The 23,386-nt window shown below is 55.3% G+C and overlaps 10 protein-coding genes across 10 annotated transcripts, besides 9 other annotated features; 6 read left to right on the top strand and 4 right to left on the bottom strand.

Annotated features, from left to right (window-relative positions):
- Positions 1 to 1,396: 1,396 nt before the first annotated feature.
- Positions 1,397 to 1,445: a tandem repeat.
- A 488-nt stretch (positions 1,446 to 1,933) lies between these two features.
- Positions 1,934 to 1,970: a tandem repeat.
- Positions 1,971 to 3,044: 1,074 nt separating this feature from the next.
- Positions 3,045 to 3,097: a tandem repeat.
- A 158-nt stretch (positions 3,098 to 3,255) lies between these two features.
- Positions 3,256 to 3,297: a tandem repeat.
- A 123-nt stretch (positions 3,298 to 3,420) lies between these two features.
- Positions 3,421 to 3,447: a tandem repeat.
- A 23-nt stretch (positions 3,448 to 3,470) lies between these two features.
- Positions 3,471 to 5,550, top strand: EKO05_0007332 (uncharacterized protein; the record flags this gene model as incomplete). The annotated part of the gene is made up of 3 exons (XM_038943457.1): positions 3,471 to 4,432; positions 4,488 to 5,394; positions 5,482 to 5,550. The coding sequence occupies 3 exons, from the start codon at positions 3,471 to 3,473 to the stop codon at positions 5,548 to 5,550; spliced, it is 1,938 nt and encodes a 645-aa protein (XP_038794051.1).
- Positions 4,015 to 4,050: a tandem repeat.
- Positions 4,549 to 4,585: a tandem repeat.
- Positions 5,551 to 6,194: 644 nt separating the features above from the next.
- EKO05_0007331 (uncharacterized protein) lies at positions 6,195 to 7,240 on the top strand (the record flags this gene model as incomplete). The annotated part of the gene is made up of 2 exons (XM_038943299.1): positions 6,195 to 6,803; positions 6,881 to 7,240. 2 exons carry the CDS (start codon positions 6,195 to 6,197, stop codon positions 7,238 to 7,240), a joined length of 969 nt encoding a protein of 322 aa, XP_038794052.1.
- A 262-nt stretch (positions 7,241 to 7,502) lies between these two features.
- Positions 7,503 to 8,480, bottom strand: EKO05_0007330 (uncharacterized protein; the record flags this gene model as incomplete). Its single annotated transcript, XM_038947215.1, has 1 exon — positions 7,503 to 8,480. The coding sequence occupies one exon, from the start codon at positions 8,478 to 8,480 to the stop codon at positions 7,503 to 7,505; it is 978 nt and encodes a 325-aa protein (XP_038794053.1).
- A 1,899-nt stretch (positions 8,481 to 10,379) lies between these two features.
- Positions 10,380 to 11,516, top strand: EKO05_0007329 (Pectin lyase; the record flags this gene model as incomplete). The annotated part of the gene is made up of 1 exon (XM_038947216.1): positions 10,380 to 11,516. One exon carries the CDS (start codon positions 10,380 to 10,382, stop codon positions 11,514 to 11,516), a length of 1,137 nt encoding a protein of 378 aa, XP_038794054.1.
- Positions 11,517 to 12,326: 810 nt separating this feature from the next.
- Positions 12,327 to 12,386: a tandem repeat.
- Positions 12,387 to 12,577: 191 nt separating this feature from the next.
- EKO05_0007328 (uncharacterized protein) lies at positions 12,578 to 14,130 on the bottom strand (the record flags this gene model as incomplete). Its single annotated transcript, XM_038943215.1, has 4 exons — positions 12,578 to 12,689; positions 12,737 to 13,569; positions 13,624 to 13,958; positions 14,046 to 14,130. The coding sequence occupies 4 exons, from the start codon at positions 14,128 to 14,130 to the stop codon at positions 12,578 to 12,580; spliced, it is 1,365 nt and encodes a 454-aa protein (XP_038794055.1).
- A 485-nt stretch (positions 14,131 to 14,615) lies between these two features.
- Positions 14,616 to 15,502, top strand: EKO05_0007327 (Protein-lysine N-methyltransferase efm6; the record flags this gene model as incomplete). Its single annotated transcript, XM_038943405.1, has 4 exons — positions 14,616 to 14,857; positions 14,908 to 14,940; positions 15,022 to 15,417; positions 15,469 to 15,502. The coding sequence occupies 4 exons, from the start codon at positions 14,616 to 14,618 to the stop codon at positions 15,500 to 15,502; spliced, it is 705 nt and encodes a 234-aa protein (XP_038794056.1).
- A 165-nt stretch (positions 15,503 to 15,667) lies between these two features.
- EKO05_0007326 (Methionyl aminopeptidase) lies at positions 15,668 to 17,127 on the bottom strand (the record flags this gene model as incomplete). The annotated part of the gene is made up of 3 exons (XM_038943347.1): positions 15,668 to 15,724; positions 15,775 to 17,036; positions 17,088 to 17,127. 3 exons carry the CDS (start codon positions 17,125 to 17,127, stop codon positions 15,668 to 15,670), a joined length of 1,359 nt encoding a protein of 452 aa, XP_038794057.1.
- Positions 16,934 to 16,977: a tandem repeat.
- A 307-nt stretch (positions 17,128 to 17,434) lies between the features above and the next one.
- EKO05_0007325 (uncharacterized protein) lies at positions 17,435 to 18,313 on the top strand (the record flags this gene model as incomplete). Its single annotated transcript, XM_038947217.1, has 1 exon — positions 17,435 to 18,313. One exon carries the CDS (start codon positions 17,435 to 17,437, stop codon positions 18,311 to 18,313), a length of 879 nt encoding a protein of 292 aa, XP_038794058.1.
- Positions 18,314 to 18,510: 197 nt separating this feature from the next.
- Positions 18,511 to 19,797, bottom strand: EKO05_0007324 (Mitochondrial porin; the record flags this gene model as incomplete). The annotated part of the gene is made up of 5 exons (XM_038943343.1): positions 18,511 to 18,660; positions 18,715 to 19,413; positions 19,478 to 19,566; positions 19,616 to 19,649; positions 19,714 to 19,797. 5 exons carry the CDS (start codon positions 19,795 to 19,797, stop codon positions 18,511 to 18,513), a joined length of 1,056 nt encoding a protein of 351 aa, XP_038794059.1.
- Positions 19,798 to 21,066: 1,269 nt separating this feature from the next.
- On the top strand, positions 21,067 to 22,391 carry EKO05_0007323 (Chorismate synthase; the record flags this gene model as incomplete). The annotated part of the gene is made up of 3 exons (XM_038943265.1): positions 21,067 to 21,101; positions 21,154 to 21,515; positions 21,565 to 22,391. 3 exons carry the CDS (start codon positions 21,067 to 21,069, stop codon positions 22,389 to 22,391), a joined length of 1,224 nt encoding a protein of 407 aa, XP_038794060.1.
- Between the last annotated feature and the right edge of the window lie 995 nt (positions 22,392 to 23,386).

Here is a 23,386-nt window from a genome sequence, read left to right as displayed (position 1 = left end):
GCGCGGTGCGATAATCTCCATCTTGGGCAGTCAAGTTTTGACGGCGTTCTAACTGTGCCTCAAGAAGAGATCGGACGTATTGCACCGACAAGTAGGATGATTAGTGTCGCTGCGTTAGTCTCATAGAAGGATAGCTGTAGGATTTTGATATTGGCAAGCTCAGGAACATCGAGAATTTGAAAGGTCCGATTTCATCCCTTACCAAACTGTGGGAAGAGGTGAAGCATCATGCAACATGAGGAACGTAGTCAAAATCCAACTCGCGAACGTATCGAGATTAAAATCACCGCCTCCGTCCAAGCTGACAGCAGTAGCCCAACAAGACGTGTCTTTTTGACATTATTGTGCTTTTTTTTTTCTGCGGTGTGGTCGTATGAAGTGGTTGTCGCATGCCGAGGTTGCCGTGAACGCCCAAGGGTTAGTGGAGCGGCGTCCAAACTGGATTTAGGCACGACAAGCGAAAGGGAGCGTTGAGAATAATAAACGCGTGGGTCCGCGTTTACAAGCCAACGGCAGCCACTCATCTCGCTAACCGAATGGGAAGCGGTAGGATTGGAGGCGAGGGTAAGCGCACGAATCCTGTAGCCAGGCGATGCTAAGTGCGGCATGGTTGCCTTGTGCACCTTCAGCAAGGGATGGAATCGCTCTCGATGAATACCGACACGGCGGGGGCGCAGTGCCAACGCGTACCAGTGGTTTGTTTGATCGCTAACGGGAGCGGAACGGGGCGCACGTTCAAGAAACAAACTGCTGGATTGTAGTGAACGACATGTGTCAGTGGGTAGGAGAGGCAGCGGGACAAGTTGGAACAGCACGCTTCGTGCAGCACTGCCGAGATGCAGCCGCGGACATGATGGCATCCGTTGTGCTCGTCAGCCGATGCATGGCGACGAAAGGGGTCACAAGTTCCATTGGTCTTTTTGGCAGGAATGCACAGAAGGGTGACCGATCAGGGAGGGCGTGATTACAAGGCAAAGCGGGATTGCAAGTTCCAGCACAGCACAGCACAGCACGGCTAGCATGCGCAGAGTCGTGACTTTAGCCGACCGCAGTCGCTCGCGGCTCGCCGGCGGCACATTGGTGAGTGGTGGAGCGAGTGCAGGTGCGCGGGCGCAAAGTGTGCAGTGGCTTGACAGAACGGGCCGAGCAGCCATCAGCGATCTGAGCGTTGCAGAACACTATAAACGCAGCGGCATGATGGGAGCAGGGTGGAAGTGGCGGCAGGATGCAGGCCGAGGAGCTGTAGGCGGACAGCGTGAGAGCGTATTGTGGTGAGGATCAAGTCAAAGGGCCGGCGTGCCAGGGCCATGGCAGGCTAGGAAGGTACCGTAGGTAGCGCAGGTCGTTGCAGGCCCTGATTGCAGGCTGTGAGAGGAGGGGAGAGAGAGGAGTGAGAGGGTGCGTGGGTGCGTGGGTGCGTGCGTGGGTGCGTGCGTGGGTGCGTGCATGGGTGCGGCGGCGTGGCGCCGACTAATGAAACATGGGCGAGGCCTCCGGGTGCCTTCTTGTTTGGTCATGGTGGTGAACAGGCGGTTAGCATGAGGCAGTGCCAAGTCGAGTCGAGGCGAGTCGTGGCCGAGGACGCGCGCGAGAAGACGGGCGATACGCAGGAACAGCGATGACGTCCAATATGGTGAGGCGTGACGCGACCTGACGGCGAGGCCAGCAGTCAGCGTATTTGGGTCCCTGAATATGTACCGTGGCGGCGGCAGCGGCAGCAGCGGCAGCAGCAGTGGCCGTGGCAGGAGCAGCCGTGATAGAAGCAGCCGTGGCAGGAGCAACCGTCACAGAAAACCGTCACAGAAGCAGCCGTCACAGAAGCAGCCGTCACAGAAGCAGCAGTGACTACCACCACCACTACTACCAACTACTACCATGACCACCACCATCACACCAGCAGCAGGACTACTGCCATCACACCAGCAGGGCTACTACCATCACCACCACCACCACCACCACCGCCACCACCATCACACCGGCAGCAGGACCACTACCATCACACCAGCAGCACGGACTACCATCACACCAGCAACAGGGACTACCATCACACCAGCAACAGGGACTACCATCACACCAGCAGCAGGGCAGGGCAGCAGGGCGCGCGTATACCAGCGATGCGCGGCTGAGGCAAAACCAGGAAAGCGCCCAGCGACGAGGTCGCTGCTCAGGCCTCAGCAGCCAGTGCCCCCCGTCGTCTGCTCGTCTGCACGGCTGCACGGCTGCACGGTGTCGGCCAATCATGGAATCTTGGGCGGCGTGCGCCTCGCAGCTTGCGCAGCGTGAAAGCGTTCCGCGACGGCTTCGGCGCTAACCGTGTCTGGCGGATCAACCTCGCATGCCGTGACGCCGGGAGACGCTTGGGGGGCGCGCTGCTCTGTGCCATCCTTGCCGCCTGCTCGAGGTATCCCCCCTCCAGTACACCCAGCGACGGCCTTTAGGGCTGTAGACGCGGTTTTTTCGCCAAAAAACGTGGTTTGGACATCCAAGGCAGGGCTGCATGTGTAGTAGTCGAAGGAACCGCGCTTTTAGCTCGTCTACGCTGCCTTCTGCCCTCGTTCGCTGGAGATCTCGGGTGGGACAAGCGCGCAGGGACGGCCCAGCGCGCCCAATCACACGCCGCGACCGGGGTGCGACATCAGTGCTCCAGCAAGCCAAAGCAAAGCAACAGCCGCCTTCGTGATCTCTGCTGCCCCATCCGCTGGCAGCTGCGCCTACGTCGGGACGCCCCTCTCTCTCCAGGGCACAACTCGCCCAGCGCTGCTGTCTTATACACTGCTCTCGCCGCTGCGGGTGCCTCTGCGCCCTCCGCGCCTGATTGGCATCACCAAACCCACCCCCCGCATGCACGCTGACCCCATCCCACTGCTGCACTTGACATAACCCAGCCGCCTGCCAACGCCCGTCTTTGTCTGCCACATTGGCCGGTCTTCACCGCGCCCACTGCCACCGCAACACGACGCATAGAGCGTGACCAGACACTGCACAACAGCATACCAGCATACCAACATAGCAGCATAAAAACACACCAGCACACCAGCATCCCAGCATACTGGCATACTGGCATACTGGCATACTGGCATACTAGCATACTGGCATAACACCACAACATCACCCTGTCGTCTGGTAACCATCTCGACGACGCCTGCTCTGCTTGCTGTAAGCGCCAACGCGCGAAAGCCGCCTCTTGTGTCGTGGAACCGCAGAACATCAGCTCACCGTGTCACCGCCCGTCCCGTCCACTCGGTCACAGACGCAGACGACGACGACGACGACGACAACGACAACGACGACGACGACATTGCACTCTTGCTTTTACCACGTCGTGCACGCCCCAGCCCACAATCTCCCACAGCCTGGAGATTCAGACCAAGCATCAACCAACTACTTGAGAGACCTGACTAAGCTCCCTGGTCAAACAAACCTCGACTCGCCTCCCCTCCCCTCCCCGCAGCATCTCGATTCCAGGTACTATGTCTGCTGTGCTGCACATGCCAGTCATCAACACGGCTCCATTCATGCTAAAAGAGAAGCTCGGGGAGCCCTTTACGCCTGCCTTTACTGCAGTCAATGGAAGACCAACCTCATCCTCGCCACACGTACCGACTGGACCACACGGCATGACAGCTTGGGGTTCTGTACCACGGGACCCTAGCTCTCGTCCCGCTAGCCACTCCATTTCTCCCACCATGACCAACGGAGACAAATCTCCGGACAGTCCCTGCAAGAGAAAGCGATCGCCTTCCACCGAAGATCAGCGGCCACGAGCATCTTCGCGGGAGTGGCCTACACCTGCCGGGCCTTCTCCAACAGTATCTTACCCAGAGCAAAGACCAAGCCTGGAGCCACACCAGCGAACACTGCCTCCAATAGATCGTCTTCAGCCCGGGCGGCGCTGGACTGCCGACCCCAGTGATTATCAGGACCGCCATCATCTTGACCCTCGTCCTTTGGACCCTTCACACCATATACCACCATCGCACATGAGCGATCCTAACGAATATGACGAAGTGGTTACAGACCAGACAAGAGCTGATCAGCACGCTGACCAGAAGAAGGCTGGAAGGAAACGACAGTTTGCGAACCGCACAAAAACAGGTTGTGGCACTTGTCGAAGGCGCAAGAAGAAGTGTGACGAAGCAAAGCCAAAGTGCAACAACTGCTTGCGCGGCAACTTTGAATGCGCGGGCTATGCCAACAAGATCCCCTGGTCAAAGGACGGCGCCCTTAAGGCGCCTCCAACATTACAGGCGAAAGAATGTGTGTCCGGCGCTGAGATTCCTGCTCATTACGCAAGGTGTGGTGTATGCAACCAGGTACACATCCCACACTGTGAGCCGGCTCAGAAGCCCTATCCAGAGTCGAGCGTTTCTAACGGAAGCGATGGCACACGAGGAAGACCTGTCAGCGTGGACGAACTGGAGCGCAAACCACCGTAAGACACCACGTCCCACACAAGTCCAAACATGCACTGACACACCGACTACCAGCACACCAAGCAGTTGGAAACAGACTTGGACGGATTCACCACGATACAAGTCAGAGCATCCGCCTCCGCCTCCGCCTCCACCTCCACCTCCACCTCCACAACGACAGCACAATCCTCATGTGTATCATCCTACACCACAAAGTATGAGTCAACCAAGCCCCACTCACATCGCTATAGCACAGCCAGCACAATATACGCAACCTCTACCACCTGCCCCACCCCATGAGAGGGCTTCAATTCAGGAGCTCCACGGGTCCCGCCCTCCGCCACCACCTCCGCCACCAATGGCTCCCATGGCAACCGCACCGCCAGCCCCCTCACCATCTCGCTACACCAATCCATTGTTGCCTCCTAAAAGCGAAAAGGACAAGATGCTTTCTGGGGAACCCTTTCTGCCCTACACCGAGCAGCTTGTCGACGAACGTACGCTATGTTCGGGAGCTGTATTCCGATTCAACAGCCTCAGCAACGCCGCCGTACAAATTGCTTCGGGTGAGCGGGAGAGACACTTTGAGTCCATCATAGCAGCTAGGTGGATCTATTGGCGTGCTGGCGAACGCCGAATCACAGGCCATCTTGGTGGTGGCATCAACGTCGCTCTGCCATTCCATTGCGACTATGGTTACAACATCTCCATTGGAGACAATGTTACCATTGGACCTAACTGCCAGCTACTTGATTCGGGAAGAATTGCAATCGGCAGAAACACAAGGATCGGTGCCCGGGTGACCATAGCAACCTTGAAAGCCCCTACTGACACCAAGACGTTGAAGGGCAGCAAAGGGACTGAAATTGCCCGTGAAGTCTTCATCGGCGAAAACGTCTACGTTGGTGATGGCTGCATAATTGAAGCTGGCGTTCGCATCGGGAACAACGCGATTGTTCGAGCTGGGTCCGTTGTTGTACGAGTAAGTTCATCCACCTTCTCATACCACCTAGCGGGACCTCGATGCGCGTAAGCGAAGCATGATCGAATATGAACTGACTATTTCAAGGACATTCCAGCAGACTGTGTGGCTCTGGGCAATCCAGCCGAGGTACGACAAGTCAACTGGAAAGACTGAGTTTCCTACGTGCACAGTGTCGGCTTCCGAATTAGTCGTCGCCTACCGGCACAGTGGCGCAGGCAGGCAGATGAGCTTGCTTCTAGCTCACTACTGGAGCCCTGTCTTTGAGCATATAGCTTCAGCACTTGTGATCTATTGGCATCACTACGTGGCGCAGGCGTTTTCATCTATTTCTTTTTGGCGTTCTCAGCATTTCCTTTGGAGGATACCCTGATATTTTGTACTCGGTCTCGGTTTATCCGATCTGGTGGGACTTAAGAGAGGCGAGGGGCCGGGTCTTGGGCATTGGGTAGAACAAGGATACCAGGACAAAGAGCCATGGCAACTGGCGGCAGACGGAGGGGCAGACGGGAAGATGGACGAGTATACTCTTGTAGGTAGCAGTTTTCAGTGGCTGTTATATGGGCGGCAATCTGTAAGATCTATGATCTTTATTACGCGAGTCCTGTGTACCATGCACCATGCTTGCTTCGCAGTGAGACGGATAGGGTAGCCATGACCAATGAGGACCGAAAGCCTACTCGAAGTTCAGAAGGTCTTACACTGTCACGTGCACCATGTGGCCCGAGCTTGTATTTTCTCCATACCTTCGGACATCGATACCATCGCAACGCCCATCACCACTCGCTCTGAAACCTACAATGCCACCCCGGGCACCTCTTAATTGGGGCTCTTTGCCCCTCTTACCTGCCGCAACGCGTACCCTCGTTCCACTCGCCCACCAAAATGCCGCCACCTTTGCGCTCTCCTACACATGCGTTCGCGGCATCAAATCAACGTTCGGCCCCAAACCAGACCGCTTCGCACACCACCCCAACAAGCCCGCACTGAACAGCACATCCACTGCCGCCCTCGAACGGAAAGCGCACTCGACACCACTCCGCACTGGCCTGCTCGCCCTGAAGCGCGGCATGACAGCGCTCTACGATCCGGAGACAGGGAAGCGCACGCCCTGTACCGTCCTGCAAGTCGACCGTAACGAGGTCGTTGCGCACAAGACGAGAGAGAAGAATGGGTATTGGGCTGTGCAGATTGGCGCGGGGCAGAAGGAGCCAAGGAACGTTACAAGGCCGTTGTTGGGACATTTTGCGCAGGCGGGAGTGAGTCCTAAGAGACATCTTGCCGAGTTCAAGGTCAAGGACGGTGCCGGCTTGGGTTTGAGTATTGGGGAGAGCGTGGGTGCAAATTGGTTCGCTGCTGGACAGTGGGTTGACATCAAGGGCATTTCGAGGGGAATGGGTTTTGCTGGTGTACGTCAAACAGATCCCGCGCAACCTCCACAAAAGCTGTGTGTCTTGTTGGAAAATTTACTGACGATTTGTGCTAGGGTATGAAACGTCATGGCTTCAGCGGTCAACCTGCATCTCACGGTAACTCGCTCACCCACCGCGCTATGGGTTCCGCCGGAGGATCGCAAGGATCCGGTTCGCGTGTATTGCCAGGAAAGCGCATGGCTGGAAACATGGGCAATGAGAGCGTTACCGTCAAGAATCTGAAAGTGCTGCAGGTTGACGAGACGAACGGTTTGATTGTCGTTACAGGCTGCGTGCCGGGACCCAAGAACCAGATCCTGAAGGTGCAGGATGCGCTCGGGAAACCCTGGCCGAAGGGCCCTATGAGTAACGCGGAGCTCGCGCCGATTGCCGAGGTTGCTGAGCCAGTCGAGGGTGCTACGGCGACAGCCTAAGAGTGAGACAGGAAGAAGGGGGAGATGTTGTACCATACACCGGTCACCTACAGGCGTTTTGGCTGCCCCGGCAGCAGTGTGGCGTGCATTGGGCGGAGCAGTTCTTGTAAAGACTTGTGTACAACATGTAAGAATCATCAAGCGATCTTTCAATATTGCAAAACCGACGACAACTCATGCTGTCCCTGCGCTCTGGTAGATTGTCAACAGACCTTTTGCTAATCCAAACGCAAGCCCTCATTTCTTGCAAATCTACACACGCTTACGCTCGGTAGTAAACATCGTTTTGACAAAAGCTACTGTGAGTATCCTGGATGCAGTCTTCGCCCTCGTCAAAGTCTTCCACGTCTGACGCATCTACGACATCACTTCCCTGCTCCATCTCACACCCACTCACCGCGTCACTGCCCTCCCCTCGATCCTCTGACAACGATCGGTTCGAAACGCAGTCACTCCCGCCACCAATGTGATCATCAAGCGAAATATACCCGTCCTCATAATCGCTGTCAGTGTCACTACTCCCTCTTCGCTCTTGTATATCAAACCCCTCTCCCCTTTTTGTGTTCCGAATCGGCCGTTGGTGAGACGGTGAATACGAGCTCCGCCTGCTGTGGATGGACGCTATATCTGAGCCCACAGACGTCCTCTTCTCGCCGACTACATCACTTCCGGCTTCGTGCTCGGAGTCGTGCTTCCTCCTCCTGTCTCGCTCGTAGCTAGCTCGACAAGGCACTATGTCCTCGACATCACTGCCCTGCGCATTGGCACGATAAGACCCGTCTCCAGAACGTCTCACCTCCATCAAATCCTCGTCGTCCCGTGCTTCCAGGCCGTGGGCGCGCATAAACGCTTCTTTGCTGGAGAAGGCCTGGACGTTCCAGCGCGCGGCGTGGGAGCTGTCGCGCGGTTGATGGGAGGCGTGGCTATCGTGGTGCTGCTCGCAGGGCTGGATGTACTCGTCGCTATAGGATGGTGGGCGGGCGATGAAATCCGGGTCTGGCGAGTGGGAGCGCTTGGTTATGTACGGATAGGACGGGCAGGAACGTCTGTTTATGTAGCCTGTGGCTGTTCGGTTGTGCTTCGATGATCGACGGCGGACTCCCCGTTCTGGATCGGTAGATCGTGGAAGATGGTAGCTTGGCATATATTGGTGCTCGGTGTGTTTTGGCACGTATTCGGTTCTCTTGGCTCTCGCTGGTTTGTCGTGGTCTGTGTAGTAGGTCTCTTTACGGTATGCCATGGCGATGGTGGCGCTTCAGCCTTGCAGATCCGGGCGCCTGGCAGAGAATTGCTGTGTAGTGTCTGCAGAACTACCTGTGTAAGGAGGGATGATTTGATTAGCCTTCTCGTCTGCGATGGTACGGTCGTACGAAATGCTATGTCGTCGACGTTGACAGAGCAGATATGCGTGTAGCTGCGTGCCTACGTGGCAGTTGCACTAGCCAGATTGGACCTCATGCATATGTAGCAACGTATTTTGTCCTTGATGGTTAGAAGCAATCAGTGGCATATGCCACGGAGGGTTCAGTTTCCAGAAGCCTAGAGGCTACGATGAATGCCTCGCACGAAAATAAGTAGATAAATGCGTCCAAGCATTCCACATCATCTGTCATGCCCTCCATAATCACCATCATTGTAGCAGTAGTTGCTGCGAGATTATTGATCGACCTGCACAATACACTACACTGGTACGGTGTTTAAAGGAGAGACTCGTCTCTTTAGGTATGGGCTCAAGTTCGGCACGCCATTTCGCTGTGCACCAGTACGGCGATGTGTGCCTAGGATACCATTGGCTTTACGTTGCCGGCCCTCAAACCTCAAGTTGTGCCACTCTCTGATTCGCTCGAAGCCGCTGTAGCTGTTGTGGTTTGGCTTGTTGCAGAGTTGATGATTGGCCTTCTCCTAAGTCCGGCTGTGCATCAGCCGGGGCCTCAAGGGTCGAGATGGGTAGCGTGTGTTTTCTCTATATGTTCGCAGATATTGAGAGTAAGTTTGCGAGAGTACAATGAGCCTTGTAAAAGACTACAACTCTTCTGAGCCCACGAAGAGCTCTTGCTAGAACTCCACTTAAGTCTTTCCGGCATTGTTATTAGAGTGAGAATTTCACAATGATATCATTGATGGAAAAGCTGTTACTTGTTTTTCGCGTTAGCGTACCCTGGCTGACACGACTCATGAATACCCCTTCTTACCGTCTAGTCCCCTGGTCTCCCGGCTCATGTTGCAAGCGCTATCATGCCGCGGCACATCCAGCCGCCGTCTCTAGCGGCCGGGCTCGCTCCTGTCATCGGTTCACGGACTCGTGAAGCTATCGCCAACGGCACATTAGTGTTGAAGCTCTGGGCTTCATAAAACATAGAAGGCCTAGAATCAATCGCGAGCTCACATGCGATGATGATTTGACAGCGTCACGAAATGAGAAGATTTCTGCTATCTTTCCACCCCGGCCACGTGTCGCATGATGCACACCGCACACTTGGTTGTCCCACACGTCGCGAAGGCGCATTCAGGACGGGATGCGAATCTCTACAATCTTAACCACCATAAGCTCACGGCACGCCTCATAAGCTAGTTCCTACTAGGTATAGTGATACCAATCGGAAGCGGCAGAAGGCTCTAGCGCCAGCCTTGCGCAACGTGCTTCATCAAAACTCCCTGCGCCCATGAAACATGCCAAGATGGTTTCCTCCGATACTATCCCAGCACGCTCAGCTCATCCGATGCTATTCTACTCGCAGTGCAGCTATTCCCTGAGTAAATCAACTTCTGGAACCACTATTCTCCTATATGGCAGCCAGCGAGCGGCTCAGTCTCACGAAACAACCTAGAAACAACGGAGGAATGCCCCCACCTGAATCTTGACTTGTGGATGCAAGTCAGATTGCCATGCAGTTGCCGACGTTTCGGTGGTGATTTTGCAGCGTGTCTGCTCGTATATCAATTGTCCCCCAGCTAGATCATGGCGCGTGCGTACAGCCTCAAGCCAAGGACCTCGAGTTATAAAGGTAGGTTGCTTCGCCGTTTTCCTATTTCCCAAGCCTCGACTTGACTTTCATTCACTCCTTCAACTTCAGTCTTTCGTTTAAAGCAAACTGTGTTTGCTGTCCCTTCTTTTTTTCACCTACACTTCACTACAAATATGAAGTTCTCCCTCTTCGCCGCCGCTGCGGCGCTTGTTGGCTCTGCCCTCGGTGCTGATGCCGTTAAGGGAGCTGCCGAGGGTTTCGCCAAGGGCGTCACAGGTGGCGGTAAAGCTGCGCCCGTCTACCCTTCCACCACCGCTCAGCTCATCAGCTACCTTGCCGACTCGTCTCCCCGTGTCATTGTCTTGACCAAGACCTTCGACTTCACCGGAACTGAAGGTACCGCCACCTCTGCTGGCTGCGCTCCCTGGGGAACTGGCTCTACATGCCAGAAGGCCATCAACAAGGATGGCTGGTGTGACAACTACCAGCCCAACGCCCCCAAGGTCTCCGGCATCAAGTACGACAAGGCCGGTGTCCTCGGCATGACCGTCGGCTCCAACAAGTCCCTGATCGGCCAGGGCTCCAAGGGTGTCATCAAGGGCAAGGGTGTCCGCATCGTCTCCAACACCAAGAACGTTATCATCCAGAACGTCCGTTTCACTGACATCAACCCCGCCTACGTCTGGGGTGGTGATGCTATCACCATCGACGGTGCTGACCTCATCTGGATTGACCACGTTACCACCGACCTGATTGCCCGTCAGCACATTGTCCTTGGTAACTCTGCCTCCAACCGCGTCACCATCTCCAACAACGAGATCAACGGTGCCTCGTCCTGGTCTGCCACCTGCGACGGTCGCCATTACTGGGGCTTGTACTTCACTGGTTCCTCCGACATGGTCACCTTCAAGAACAACTACGTCCACCACACCTCTGGCCGCTCCCCCAAGGTTGCTGGCAACACCCTCCTCCACGCCGTCAACAACTACTTCTATGCCATTTCTCACGCTTTCGAGGCCGACTCTGGTTCCAAAATCCTCGCTGAGGGTAACGTCTTCCAGAACGTCGATGCTCCTGCGCAGGCTGGTCTCCCTGGCAAGGTCTTCGCTGCCGGTTCTGCTTCCCTCAACTCTCAGTGCAAGACCTACCTCGGCCACAACTGCGAGCTGAACGCCCACGGTAGCTCTGGCACTCTTGCCGGCTCCGACACCAGCTTCCTCTCCAGCTTCAAGGGCAAGAACGTTGCTGCTGCTTCCGCCGCCTCTTCGGTCAAGAACCTTGTCAACACTGCCGGTTACGGACGCATCTAAGCTCTTCGCCCATCCTTTTTTGGGCCGTGGCTAGGAGGACCAACAGGTTTTGTCCGCTAAAGCGGGGTAGTAGATAACTTCATTCTTTGTACATAGTTCAGACTTCTTCACATATACCACTTCAGATTTGTTTTCAACAATCATGCTCCAACATACCTAATGATCTGCGTGATGCTATCCTGATAACCATTAACTCTTTCTTACAGATATCGTCTTTGAACAAGCCTCTCTGGGATTCCATGACACGCTCAGAAGCGCATGGCCATACCCATTGTACGAACACCCAAACACCGCCAACACCCATTACAGCGAGCGAGCCCGCCAAGATCGCTTGGCAGTCTCGAGTCAATTGTTACTGTCCAAGCTCACATATCACCAGTTCGTAAGTCGTTCGGTGTATGCGTGCCGATGCGGTGTGTGTTAAAGGGCCGATAAGACGAACCCCTGGTAGCGCATCCTTCGAACCTTTGAATTTATATTGGACTAGGGTGTAAGACAGCACAGCACGATAAGGTGAAGCAAGCCCTACGGAGTAAAGTCGGTTTCCAGGACACCGAACAGGCATCTCTTAGCGCTTAGTGTACTGAACGTGTTTTGTGCAACCTAAGGCTGACTTTTCTCGCTTCCATCTGCTTACTAGATATAACTCTAGTGTTCTTGCTCCCTACAGAGTACTCATTTACTTTTAGCACTTAACAGGTACTCTTCTACCTCCTAACCATCTACACTACAGCCTTCAAAACGCCAGATTCATGCGGTTTAGCTCAAGTTTACCCGTGCGTAGAGAATTCCGCTACGTAACAAAGGGGCGGTAGAGGTCGCCTAAGGGGTAGAGGTAGAGATAAGTTAGAGGTAGGGGTAAGTAGAGGTTCCCTAGCACTTATCCAAAATAGTAGCAGATCTACTGGCTAATCAAAGAGAGGTATTTGGTTTAGCAAATTCGATGTAACTAACGCCAAACGTTCGGTGCTCTGGACACCGGCTATACTCCTCAGGGTAAGGATGCGTGCTCTGACACCTCTGGCAGGCTGTCGTTTTGTCTGAATGTGAGCTTGGTCTTGCTAGTCGAGATGTAGTTCACCGGTAGGCTCTGCGAATGGCGAGTACTTTTGAGTCTCGGTCCATAGCGTCTCCTCATCCATCTGGCTTGCATCCAGACCTGCGATGATGTCCCTGCGGCGCGTTAGCTGGTATCGAACAACGTCGGATTGACTATTCACTTGTCCTCGGCCAATACCTCAAACCGAGGTACGCAGTCAATCAGCGCGTAGATTACATAGCTCCCGACAAAAGACCACGTGAAGCCTACGGTCGCCTCCACGACCTGGATACCAAGCTGTCGCACGTTGCCGTCGAAGAAAACGCCCCCCACAATTTCAGTCACGCCGTCGTAACCCGCAACGTCCTTCCTCGCCAGAAACCCCGTCCCAATAGTGGCTAGGAACCCGCCCAGACAATGCGTGGCAAACGTGTCGCCATGATCAACCCAGCGCCACCGTCGCGCAAAATCTGTATATTTAATCCGCAACATCTGGCGACAGAACAGCGCACCGACGATTCCAAATGCCATTGCGGACGGCATGTCGACGAAGCCTGCTGACGGCGTAACCATAATCAGCCCGGAGATTGCCCCCATGAAACAGGAATCCAGACTCCAGCGGCCCACTTCAATGTATGTGTGCAGCATCCATGTCAGTGCACCACTTGCAGCACAGAGGTTGGTGACGCAAAGCGCCATGACGGACTTGAAGTTGAATGCTAGCGTTGTCCCGGCGTCGAAGGCTAGCCAAGAGCCCCAGATGCTGATCATGGCGAGCAATTGACACAGCGAGTTCACTGGTCGGTGAACTACCAGATGAGAAGGGGTGCGGGTCGAGGAGCGTTTAGAGCGGAAGAGTGGATAGGAGAGGTAAACGCTGAGCGCTGTACATGTCGCTCCGGAGTTGATGTGCACAGGTGTACCGCCGGCGAAGTCGACGACACCGAGGTTTTGAAGGAAGCCGCCGCCCCATACCATGTGCGCAAGGGGGTTGTATACGAACGTGGACCAGAGCTAGACTATGTATCAGTGGCTTTGTTCATTCAAGGTGGGTTGTCCGGGCCCTACGAATATGAAAGGAATCAGTGGTAGTATCCTTCCTCGTTCGCATGCTCCACCAACAGCGATTGCGCAGACTGTGGCCTGAAACACCAGTTGGAAGAAGCTGAACAGAATTGCTGGAATGGTACCGACAGGCTCTGACAGCACGCCTCTGTGAAAAGCGTATGTGAAATCGCCAAATATAGGACCTCCTTCGCTGTAGGTAAGGGTGTAGCCGATGAGGAACCATTGGATCGTACAAACGATGACTGCTAGGATGGAAGGTATAATGGCGGAGAGAGAGTTGGATCGAGTGGTGTAGCCAGAATAGGCTATACCGACCGCAGGGATGATGCCCCAGCCTAGGACATGACGATGAGTATGGCGAGAGCATGTAGACCAAGGTAACGACTAAGCACTTAGAAGTTGGTAGTATGAACGAAACGTACAGAAGACGCAACAGACTAGCACAAACAGCGTATCCGTACGGTCGCACGCCTCCCAGGCTTTCAACACCTCCGTAGGAAGACCCATGGTGGCTCACGTATATAAAGAACAAGACTGCAAAGGACGCTCGACAGCCCCTAACACGAGCAGTATGTGTCAAGCAAACGGATGTCGTTGAGAAGAACCGGTCCAGCTGTATATGCATGATCTCAGGTACCCTCGGTTGAGCTTACAGCTCATCTCCTCTTTCGATATGCGCTGTAGCCTCCACAGGATTGGATACGGCGCACTGATAAGAACGATAAGGAATCATCTCCACAAGCTGTGATACGACGCGTTTAAAGCGGCTCTTAGAAGCGCAATGAGGTATCTTAGTCGAACCTAGATCCTCATAGTTTCCGGTTTGTGTGTAGCTCGTAAAGCGGAATTGATGCGCATTGTATGGAAAGGTCGCGGATGGAAGAAGCAAGAAGGATGAAGTTGTAAGCCCCACTCGCTCACACTAGCCGAATCGATCTAGACCTCGACAAAATGTACCTTCATACCTTCCAATCATACCACACCGCACAAACATGACGGCCTCCGACGACGAAGAAAACGACATCTTCGGTGCTCACCAGCTAGACTATGTGCCGCCAGCGCCTATCAAATCAGCTGGGGTGGCGGAAGTAGATTTTGATGGCGTACTATCGCCCCCACTGAAGGTTTACGAGGATCTCAAGAATGGATGTGGTGGACAGCTGTGGCCAGCAGGCATGGTGCTCGGCAAATATATGCTCAGGAAGCACAAGGATGACCTTGAGGGGAAGACGATGTAGGTCCCGCATGAATTCCAAGCTTCGAGTTTGATACTAACATCAACAGCGTCGAACTCGGCGCTGGAGGTGGGCTTGTTGGGTAAGGCTTTCCAACGAACTCCTACAGAACATCCAACCCACGAAACGCTGAGCACGAAGCTGACCCCAATTCGACTAACAGCCTAGCCGTAGCCGTTGGCTGTAAGGTAACCACAACCCTGCACATCACCGACCAGGACGAGATGTTCGAACTTATGAAAAAGAACATCGCTCTCAACGACCTCTCTTCGCGCGTCTCGGCTTCGTTATACGACTGGGGCCAGCCAACACCGTCTGGACTGCCACAACACCCAGATGTGGTTCTAGCAGCTGATTGTGTCTACTTTGAACCCGCCTTTCCCTTGCTACAGCAAACGCTCAAAGACATCATTGGACCCAATACAGTGTGCTACTTCTGCTTCAAGAGGAGGAGGAGAGCAGACTTGACGTTTATGAAAACGGCAGGCAAGATGTTTGATGTGAAGGAGGTAGATGATGATCCTGATAGAGAGATTTGGTCCAAGGAGAGACTTTTCCTGTGCGTTCACGTTGCTGAGATTTAGAATGAGGTTGAACTAATGAAGTGCAGATACCGGATAACGAAGAAGCAGGAACAGGCTTAACAAGGTAGCAACTGATAAACGTAAAGTCTGAGAATAATCGGATGCGAACAGTCATTTATTTCTTGATCTATGTTTTCTCGTGATATCATGTTGCTACTCTTACTTCGTGATGCATGCAAACCAAGCAATTTCATGGTTGAAGACACCCTATGGTCTTTCCGTAATCTAGTAGTCGTCTCCGCGGCTGATGACCTCCTTGACGTTTGGTCGCAGGATGAGTGTCTGTATTGTATCAGCTTTCCAAAGTAGTTCACAGCTGGCAAGTGACTCACGTGCTCGCTCTGTGCTGTGTAACTGCCCTTGATGTCACACAGGGGCGGGTATGCCTCCACAATACCAGCGGAAACAAGATTGTTGAGGCCCAGCAGATACTTGTCGTGACCCAGACGATCCAGGTAACGCCTGCACCATGGCAAGGTACCAAAGTTCTTTGTGATGGAGTTGAGCAGCGTCTTCGCGGAAGAGACTCTGAGCGCAACCTTGGGGGCATCCGGACGCAGTGCGTAGTGAGAAGTCTCCATGTCGTCGCGGACGTATCCCTTTCCAGTACTGCCGAAGGTCTCGATAGCGAAAGTCTCGCCCTCCTCCATCTTTGTCTGGTCGCCGCCCTTGACAATGGGCACTGTCTTGCCACCGTGGATGGTGTAGTGGCCAATGCTGTGTCCGTTGAGGTTGCGGATGCATTTAACTGGTAGCATTTGGCCCTTGATCTCCACCTCGTAGCTCTCCATGACTTCCTGGATGGCAGCGCCAATGTCGCTCATGCGCACATCGATACCAGCCTCCTTGACACCAGCGTTGGTGGCAGCCTTGCACGCTTCGACGAGGTTGTCGTAGACGGGGTCGAAAGTCATGGTGAAGGCGCTGTCGACGATGCGACCGTTGACGTGCACGCCGAAGTCGACCTTCATGACATCCTCGTAGTTGAGGACCATCTTGTTGCCCGCGTTGGGTGTGTAGTGGGCTGCGCAGTGGTTGATGCTGAGACCGGTGGGGAAGCCCATTCCTGCGATCTGAGCATCGCCAGGCTCGAGGCCCATGTGCCCTGTGAGGTGGCGGACCGAGTCCTCGATGCCTTCTGCGATCTCGGTGAGGGACATGCCCGGCTTGATCCACTTCTGCGCCCACTGTCTGACTTGGCGGTGAATTTCCGCGCCCTTGCGGTACTCGGTCAGGAAGTCGTTGTTCATGCGGTCGAGGTGGCGCTTCTCCTCACTCGTGGTACGATAGCTGTTCTCGTCGAGGTACTCGCAGATCTCGCCCTCGGGGTAGTCATTGTTGGGGTACAGATCGGAGAGAGGCAGGCGGGGAGGCGAGGTTTGGGTTTTGGCACCGCCCGCGCCGGCCTTCTTCTTCTTCCTGGGCTTTCTCTTCTTCTTCTTCTTCTTGGCAGCGCCCTCGCCGGCACCCTCAGCGCCACCTTCTTCAGCCTCGTTGTCGTTGTCGTCGTCCGAGTCGTCGTGGTCTGCGCCGTCTGCTGTCTTCTCGCCGCTCTGTGCGGTGCCATTGGCGGGCTTGCCGTTGGTGTCGTCCACTGCCTGCTGTCAGTGTGGTGCCTCCTGGTTCCAGCAGCGATGTTGCATACACTTCAGGTCGGCGACACCACTCTCTACCTGGGCCGCCATGGTGTGTTGCGTGACGATGGTAGTCGCGCAAGAAAGCGGGCTTTTGTTCTTTCGCTCGAGCCCCGAATTCCGCACCTTCCATGCGGCATACCCACAAGTGACGACTAACCACGCTTGTGCTAGTGCTGGTGCTAGTCCAGCAGCGCTCGGCTACTGCCACCCTGCGTTGGGCGTTAGGCGTTAGGCGTTAGAGCCGGCTCGTCACGGTCGTGGTCATGACATCAGAGATCAGAGAAGGGCCTCGCTCGACGCTCGGTTTGTCGCTCGCGTTCTCTCCTGGAAACCTTCCTGCCACTCGGAATGGGCAATGCCACCCCGCCCTCCCTCCTTCATCCGGCCACTGGCGCGCCCGCAAGGGACATGTCGCTCGTGCTTGCAGCGCCCCGTGCTCCTGGAGCGCCCGCGATTCCGCTTCTTCTCCGCGACAGCGCCTCGTCTCTCCGATAGCGCTCCGAGCCACTACGAGACACTGCAGGTCGCAACCACGGCCGATGCAAAGGAGATCAAACGGCAATTTTATGCGCTGTCCAAGAAGAACCACCCAGACCACAACAAGGACGACCCTACCGCGTCGACCCGCTTTGTCGCAATCAGTGAAGCCTACCACACGCTCTCGGTGCCCGAGAAGCGCGCGCAGTACGATGCGCAGCTGCACCAGAGCGAGCGACGCTCCGGATGGGGTCGAGGTAGCGGACCTGGCCAGCCCCAGGGAAGCTACAGCTCAGCGGGCTACGCAGGCTCCCGCCCGGCCACTGGACTGAACAAGAAGAGAGGCACGTTCCGTGGACCGCCGCCCAGCTTCTACAACAGCGGCGGCTACGGGCGACATGGCGCAAAGAGAGCCGAGTATGCGCACCACGATCCGAACGCCGGGGGCAAGGAAGCTGGTCCAGAGAGCTACGGCGAACAGGGAGGCTATGGTCCGGGACAGCAGCGTCAGGGCCACCAAGTGCCGCATTTTGACGACGTACGACACAAGGAGACGCACGAGCAGGTCCACGAACACATACAGAAGGGTCGAAAGCGCTCCCGACTACACCGTAGAGACGAGGACTATGCTAGGGGGGACATGCTGCTCAACTTCCTGACCGTCTCGGGCATCGTAGCCATCATTGGCGCAACTGTAAAGATATTTGAAGACAAGGAACATAGCAGCGCAAAACTAAAGTCGAGGGCTGCAGCATAGGCTCTGGCACTCAGATCAAGACGGGTGCCGACACCATTTGTTTTTCAAAATTCTTGCATTGAGATCATGTTGTACATGCTAGAAAGCCATACGACAGTCCCTCACTGCATCGCAGACTGAGGCGCTTCGCTACAGAACCAAAAGGAATCTAGAACGATCACGGTCTCCCCCCCTCCTACTATACACACATCATCCGCTCAACCCTCAAAGGTGAAACTGGTGCCGAGCTTGTGGCCGGCCTCGTTCAACTTCTGGGTATCGAAAGAGCCACCAATACCAAAGGTCAGACCGCTGTTGACCTTGGTGTTGTAGGCGAGGGAGGCAATGCCGAGGTTGTTGATCTTGGCCTAGATATCGTTAGTCCAGCAGAACATGGGGCAAGCTCTGTGAGCGATACGTACCTTGGCGAACGAGGCAGGGTCGAGCTTGTACTTGGCAGCAAGCTCAAGACCGACGTTGGAGCCAGACTTGGAGTCCCAGGTAGCCTTGGCACCAGCCTCGACAGCAGGGTTGACCTTCTGGTAGTAGGCGGCGGAGAAGACGCTCAGGGAGTTGGTGGCAGTGATGGCGGCGTTGTAGAGAGGGGTGGTGTAACCGACAGCGGCGCTATACTTGGTGATGGTAGCCTTCTGGACGTCGTAGCCGACCTCACCACCAACAACGAAGCCCTCGTGGGACACGACGGCATCGGCGATGGCGCCAATGGCACCAGCGGCGGAGTAGTCAGCGAAGACGCGGCCGTGGAAGTTGGGCTGCTTGAAGTGGAAGTTGACCTTCTGGCCCTTGTTGCCGGCGGCAGGGCTGAAGTTGGAGAGGACCTCGGTCTTCAGGCCGCTGGCAAAGGTGTCGTTGAGCTCGACCTTGGTAGCAAGAACATTGGCAGTGTTCCACGACTGGGTGATGCTGATGCCTGGGCAGTTTGTCGTCAGCAAGTTGATGGTATAGCCCGTGACGGCGAATTTGCCGCCCGGGGGTTGAGATACGTGAAAGATGCTGGAGTGGAATGATCGCGTCTTGAGGATGGGTATATAGAGTAGCAATGAACGAGGAGTGAAGGAAGCAGGTGCTGTACCGTTGGAAAGAGCCTTCTTGCCCTCAAGCTGCATGTTCAATTAGCCTTTCGCATCTTCCGCTGAGCGCGCGTGTGCTTGTGCTTGTGCTTACCGAAGAGGCGACGGGGCCAGAGTGGGGAGAGACGCCCTTGGCGGTGAAGTTGACACCGTTGGGAGCCTTGAGCTTAACCTCGAGGGCAGCTGGAAATGGTCAGCGCGCGCCAGTGAGCCTCGATTGAGTCTTCCGGACCTGCGGCAGCGTGGTAGAAGTCCTTGTTGATGAGCTGAACACGCGCAAGTCAGCAATCGCATCCCCTCAAACTCCAGATAGGCGGAGCCCAAACATACGTCGTTCGATGCCTTGGCGATGTCGCCGAACGCCGGCGGCGGGAACTTGGGGACAATCTTCTCGACCTTGACGTATTCAGTCATGATGGATGATGGCGGAGGTGGGTATGTGTGGGTGGAGGATGGGTCGAGGTTGGGGGGAAAGTTTGCGAGCAGAGAGCTCAGGGTCCGTCGAGACGCTAGTCGCCCTCCCGAATCAAGCTCGCCCAGACAGCCAACAACGTGCATTCAATCACGATCCCCTCATTAACCCAGATGCTCCCCTGTGGCGCAGAAGAAGCCGGACACCACAGCCCTAGCCTTCACACTAACAGCGCTGTCTGGAGGCCTTGGTCATAGACAGAAGCTCTGCGCAAGCTACGCAGAAGTCATTGGAGCCGTCTACAGCTCTACGGCCTCCTAGTAACCCTGCAAGTTGGCGTTGAAGACCTCCAGAAAACCTAGAGCGCGTATGTTTGTACTCCAGTTTTCCTGCGCTGCAAGGGACACTGAGTGTTCCTTTTCCACGGTACCATTGTTTGGCGCTGTTGCAGGTGATCCATCGCTTCTTTTGCTCATTTGTTCGTCAATGGTCGGGAGCACGTCCACATGCCCACGCCTATTCTGCCAGACCTCACCCGGAACCGTGGTTTCAAACGCCAGAACTGCTGGTCGTTCTGCGTAAGGCCACCGACCTTCATGCACTGGGCAGGGTCCGCGTGACCAGCACCAGCCGCCCCGCTGCGAAGGAGCCAGCTATACCTTACATTGAGGTCTTACTGTCTTACGATCGTCGTGAATGAAAAGACGTTGAAGTGCGTTTTGGATGAATGCAACTGCAGTTCTGCTTCTGCTGTGGATACGTAAACTGCTATGCTTCGACTCTGCAGCGATTCAGAGATACATCGAGGCCTCTTCTCTGGCTCACATGGTACTCGGTGTAAGTTAGTAGATGGGTAGACAGGGATGCTCGGCGGATTTTTCCCACATCAGTTGAACTTAGCATTGCTGTGATTTACACATGTGATCTATTGCTGCAGACCGATAGATGCTAGTGAAGACAGGTCCATACTGTTTTACGTACGGTGGATAAGACTTTTCCCACCAAAGTGATGATGCTGACAGCTTTATCTATTGCGCTAGGGCTGATTTTCGGATCATTGTCCAACTGGAATCTCCGCCCCGCCAGATTAAATTATCGAAGTGACTCCAACGTCGATTACAACAGCAACACTATTCGAGACTTCTCTGTGCACAAAGACTCGTATAGGCTCGCGATCTTCCACCCACGAAAGGGAGCCATTGGTTGCCTCTCTGCACTGCAAAATTATCACAAAGGGAGCTGATTAACCCCTCCACCACTTCACCACAACCATGTCGACTTTCGGCCAGCACTTCAGGGTTACGACGTGAGTCAGTCGCGATGCGCACACAGTTAACATTTCCCTGACACCCCACCAGCTATGGCGAGTCCCACTGCCTCAGTGTCGGTGCCATCATCGATGGCTGTCCCCCCGGCATGGCTCTCACCGAAGCCGACATCCAGCCCCAGATGACACGACGACGACCCGGCCAGTCCGCAATCACGACTCCGCGAAACGAGAAGGACAAGGTCGAGATCCAGTCTGGAACCGAGTTCGGCCTCACGCTGGGCACACCCATCGGCATCAAGGTCATGAATGAGAACCAGCGCCCCAAGGACTATGGCAACAAGACCATGGACCTGTACCCCAGGCCGAGTCACGCGGACTGGACCTACCTTGAGAAGTACGGTGTGAAGGCTAGCTCTGGAGGTGGAAGGAGCAGTGCACGTGAAACCATTGGTGAGCTGCGTGCCCTGCGCACGTCTCCGACACTCTTAACATTGTACAGGACGAGTCGCCGCCGGTGCCATCGCAGAGAAGTACCTGCGCGAGGCCTACGGTATCGAAATTGTCGCGTTCACAGCCTCTGTTGGCAACGAGTTCCTATTCCCTCCTACAGCGACACACCCCACTGCCTCGACCAACCCCGAATACTTGAAGATGATCGATACCATCGACCGCAAGACAGTCGACTCTTTCCTGCCCGTGCGGTGCCCGCATGAGGAGAGCAACGAGCGCATGGAGAAGCTGATTGGAGAGTACAAGGACAGGGAGGACAGCATTGGCGGCACAGTGACATGCGTCATTCGAAACTGCCCCACTGGGTTGGGCGAGCCGTGCTTTGACAAGTTGGAGGCAAAGCTTGCGCACGCTATGCTTTCCATCCCAGCGACCAAGGGCTTTGAGATTGGATCTGGCTTCGGCGGCGCCCAAGTACCCGGCTCCATCCATAACGACGCTTTCATCAAGGCACCCGCTGTCCCAGCAGGCGTCAACGGCACGTCAAACTACCCACGGCCACGACTCACCACCAAGACCAACAACTCTGGTGGTATTCAAGGCGGTATCACCAACGGCGCGCCCATCTACTTCAACGTCGCCTTCAAGCCTCCTGCCACGATCGGCCAGGCGCAGGAGACAGCGACGTACGACCAGTCCGTCGGTGTTCTGGAAGCCAAGGGCCGGCACGACCCGTGTGTGGTGCCCCGTGCGATTCCCATTGTCGAGACTATGGCGGCGCTGGTCATCATGGATGCGGTCTTGGCGCAGCAGGCGAGAGCGGGTGCTAGGAGCCTGTTGCCTGTTCTCGAGGGCGTTGTCCCCGTACCGAAGTAGAGATGCGCGACGCAATACAACGCAGTCCGTTTCATTGTGGAAACGTTGACGGCGGTTTGGTCGACTGGATCACAGAGCTGCGCAGGCTACTCTGTGCTCGGTGAGCACGCATCGTGCTGGTGAAGACTCGCAATCAAGGAGACGGAAGCTTTTTATCTACGAGTACATTCCAGGCGGTGGAGAGTATTGGCGTGACGCAAAGAAATTTCGATAGAATACGATCATTACGATGCGCTTCGTCGTTTTCGGCCCGTTTCCGTGGGCGATGTGTGTCAGAAATCCGATTCTCAAGTTTGACGTGCTCGTGTAGAGCCTGAGATTCGAGATGAGATTCGAGATGAGCGAAGCGGGTGGGACTCCACAATGACGTAGACGGCACGATATGCACCGTGTACAAAAGCTTTGCCTGGGCCTGGGTGCGTGTGTGCTCTGTGAGGCTGCGGCTCGCCGCAAGTCGATGGGTTACGCCATGAGCAGAAACAACTGACATCAGGCCAGCCAACCGCTGAAGGACGCAGCCGTCTTCCCGCGCCAAAGCACTGGAAGACATCCGAGAGTCCAAGCACCGACGGTATTCGGCCCTTTTACCCCACCGAACCTGGGCTAATCACTAGAATGGTGCATCACTTTGACATCTCTGATCTCTGCCGTCCCCAAAGGCTTCTACCCACGCATCTTCGATGGCGGCCTGGGGCCAACTGCGCACAAGTACAAGCACAGTGCACTGTCATTGAGACGAGATGAGATGAGATGAGAGTCGGCGAGTCGGCGAGTCGGCTTGGGTGCAAGGCGAGCGGACGACGATTGGCTCCGCGAACAGGACATGAGATGTGCGCGCCCCAGCTTGCTTCCTTGTCCGTGATCCGCCGGGTGGCAGCCATGGATTCAGGCTCTAGGGAACGCCCTGGCACGACGCGGCACTTGTTGGTCTGCTCGCAGCAGGCTGCAAAAGACTAGACTAGCTCGTGCCTCGGTGTTCCCGACAGAGCCTTTCC

This window comes from Ascochyta rabiei, chromosome 12 (genome assembly GCF_004011695.2).
Source record: "Ascochyta rabiei chromosome 12, complete sequence".
Lineage (NCBI taxonomy): Eukaryota > Fungi > Ascomycota > Dothideomycetes > Pleosporales > Didymellaceae > Ascochyta > Ascochyta rabiei.
Note: the sequence above shows the minus strand (reverse complement) of the source record. Positions and strands in the feature narration are given on the sequence as shown.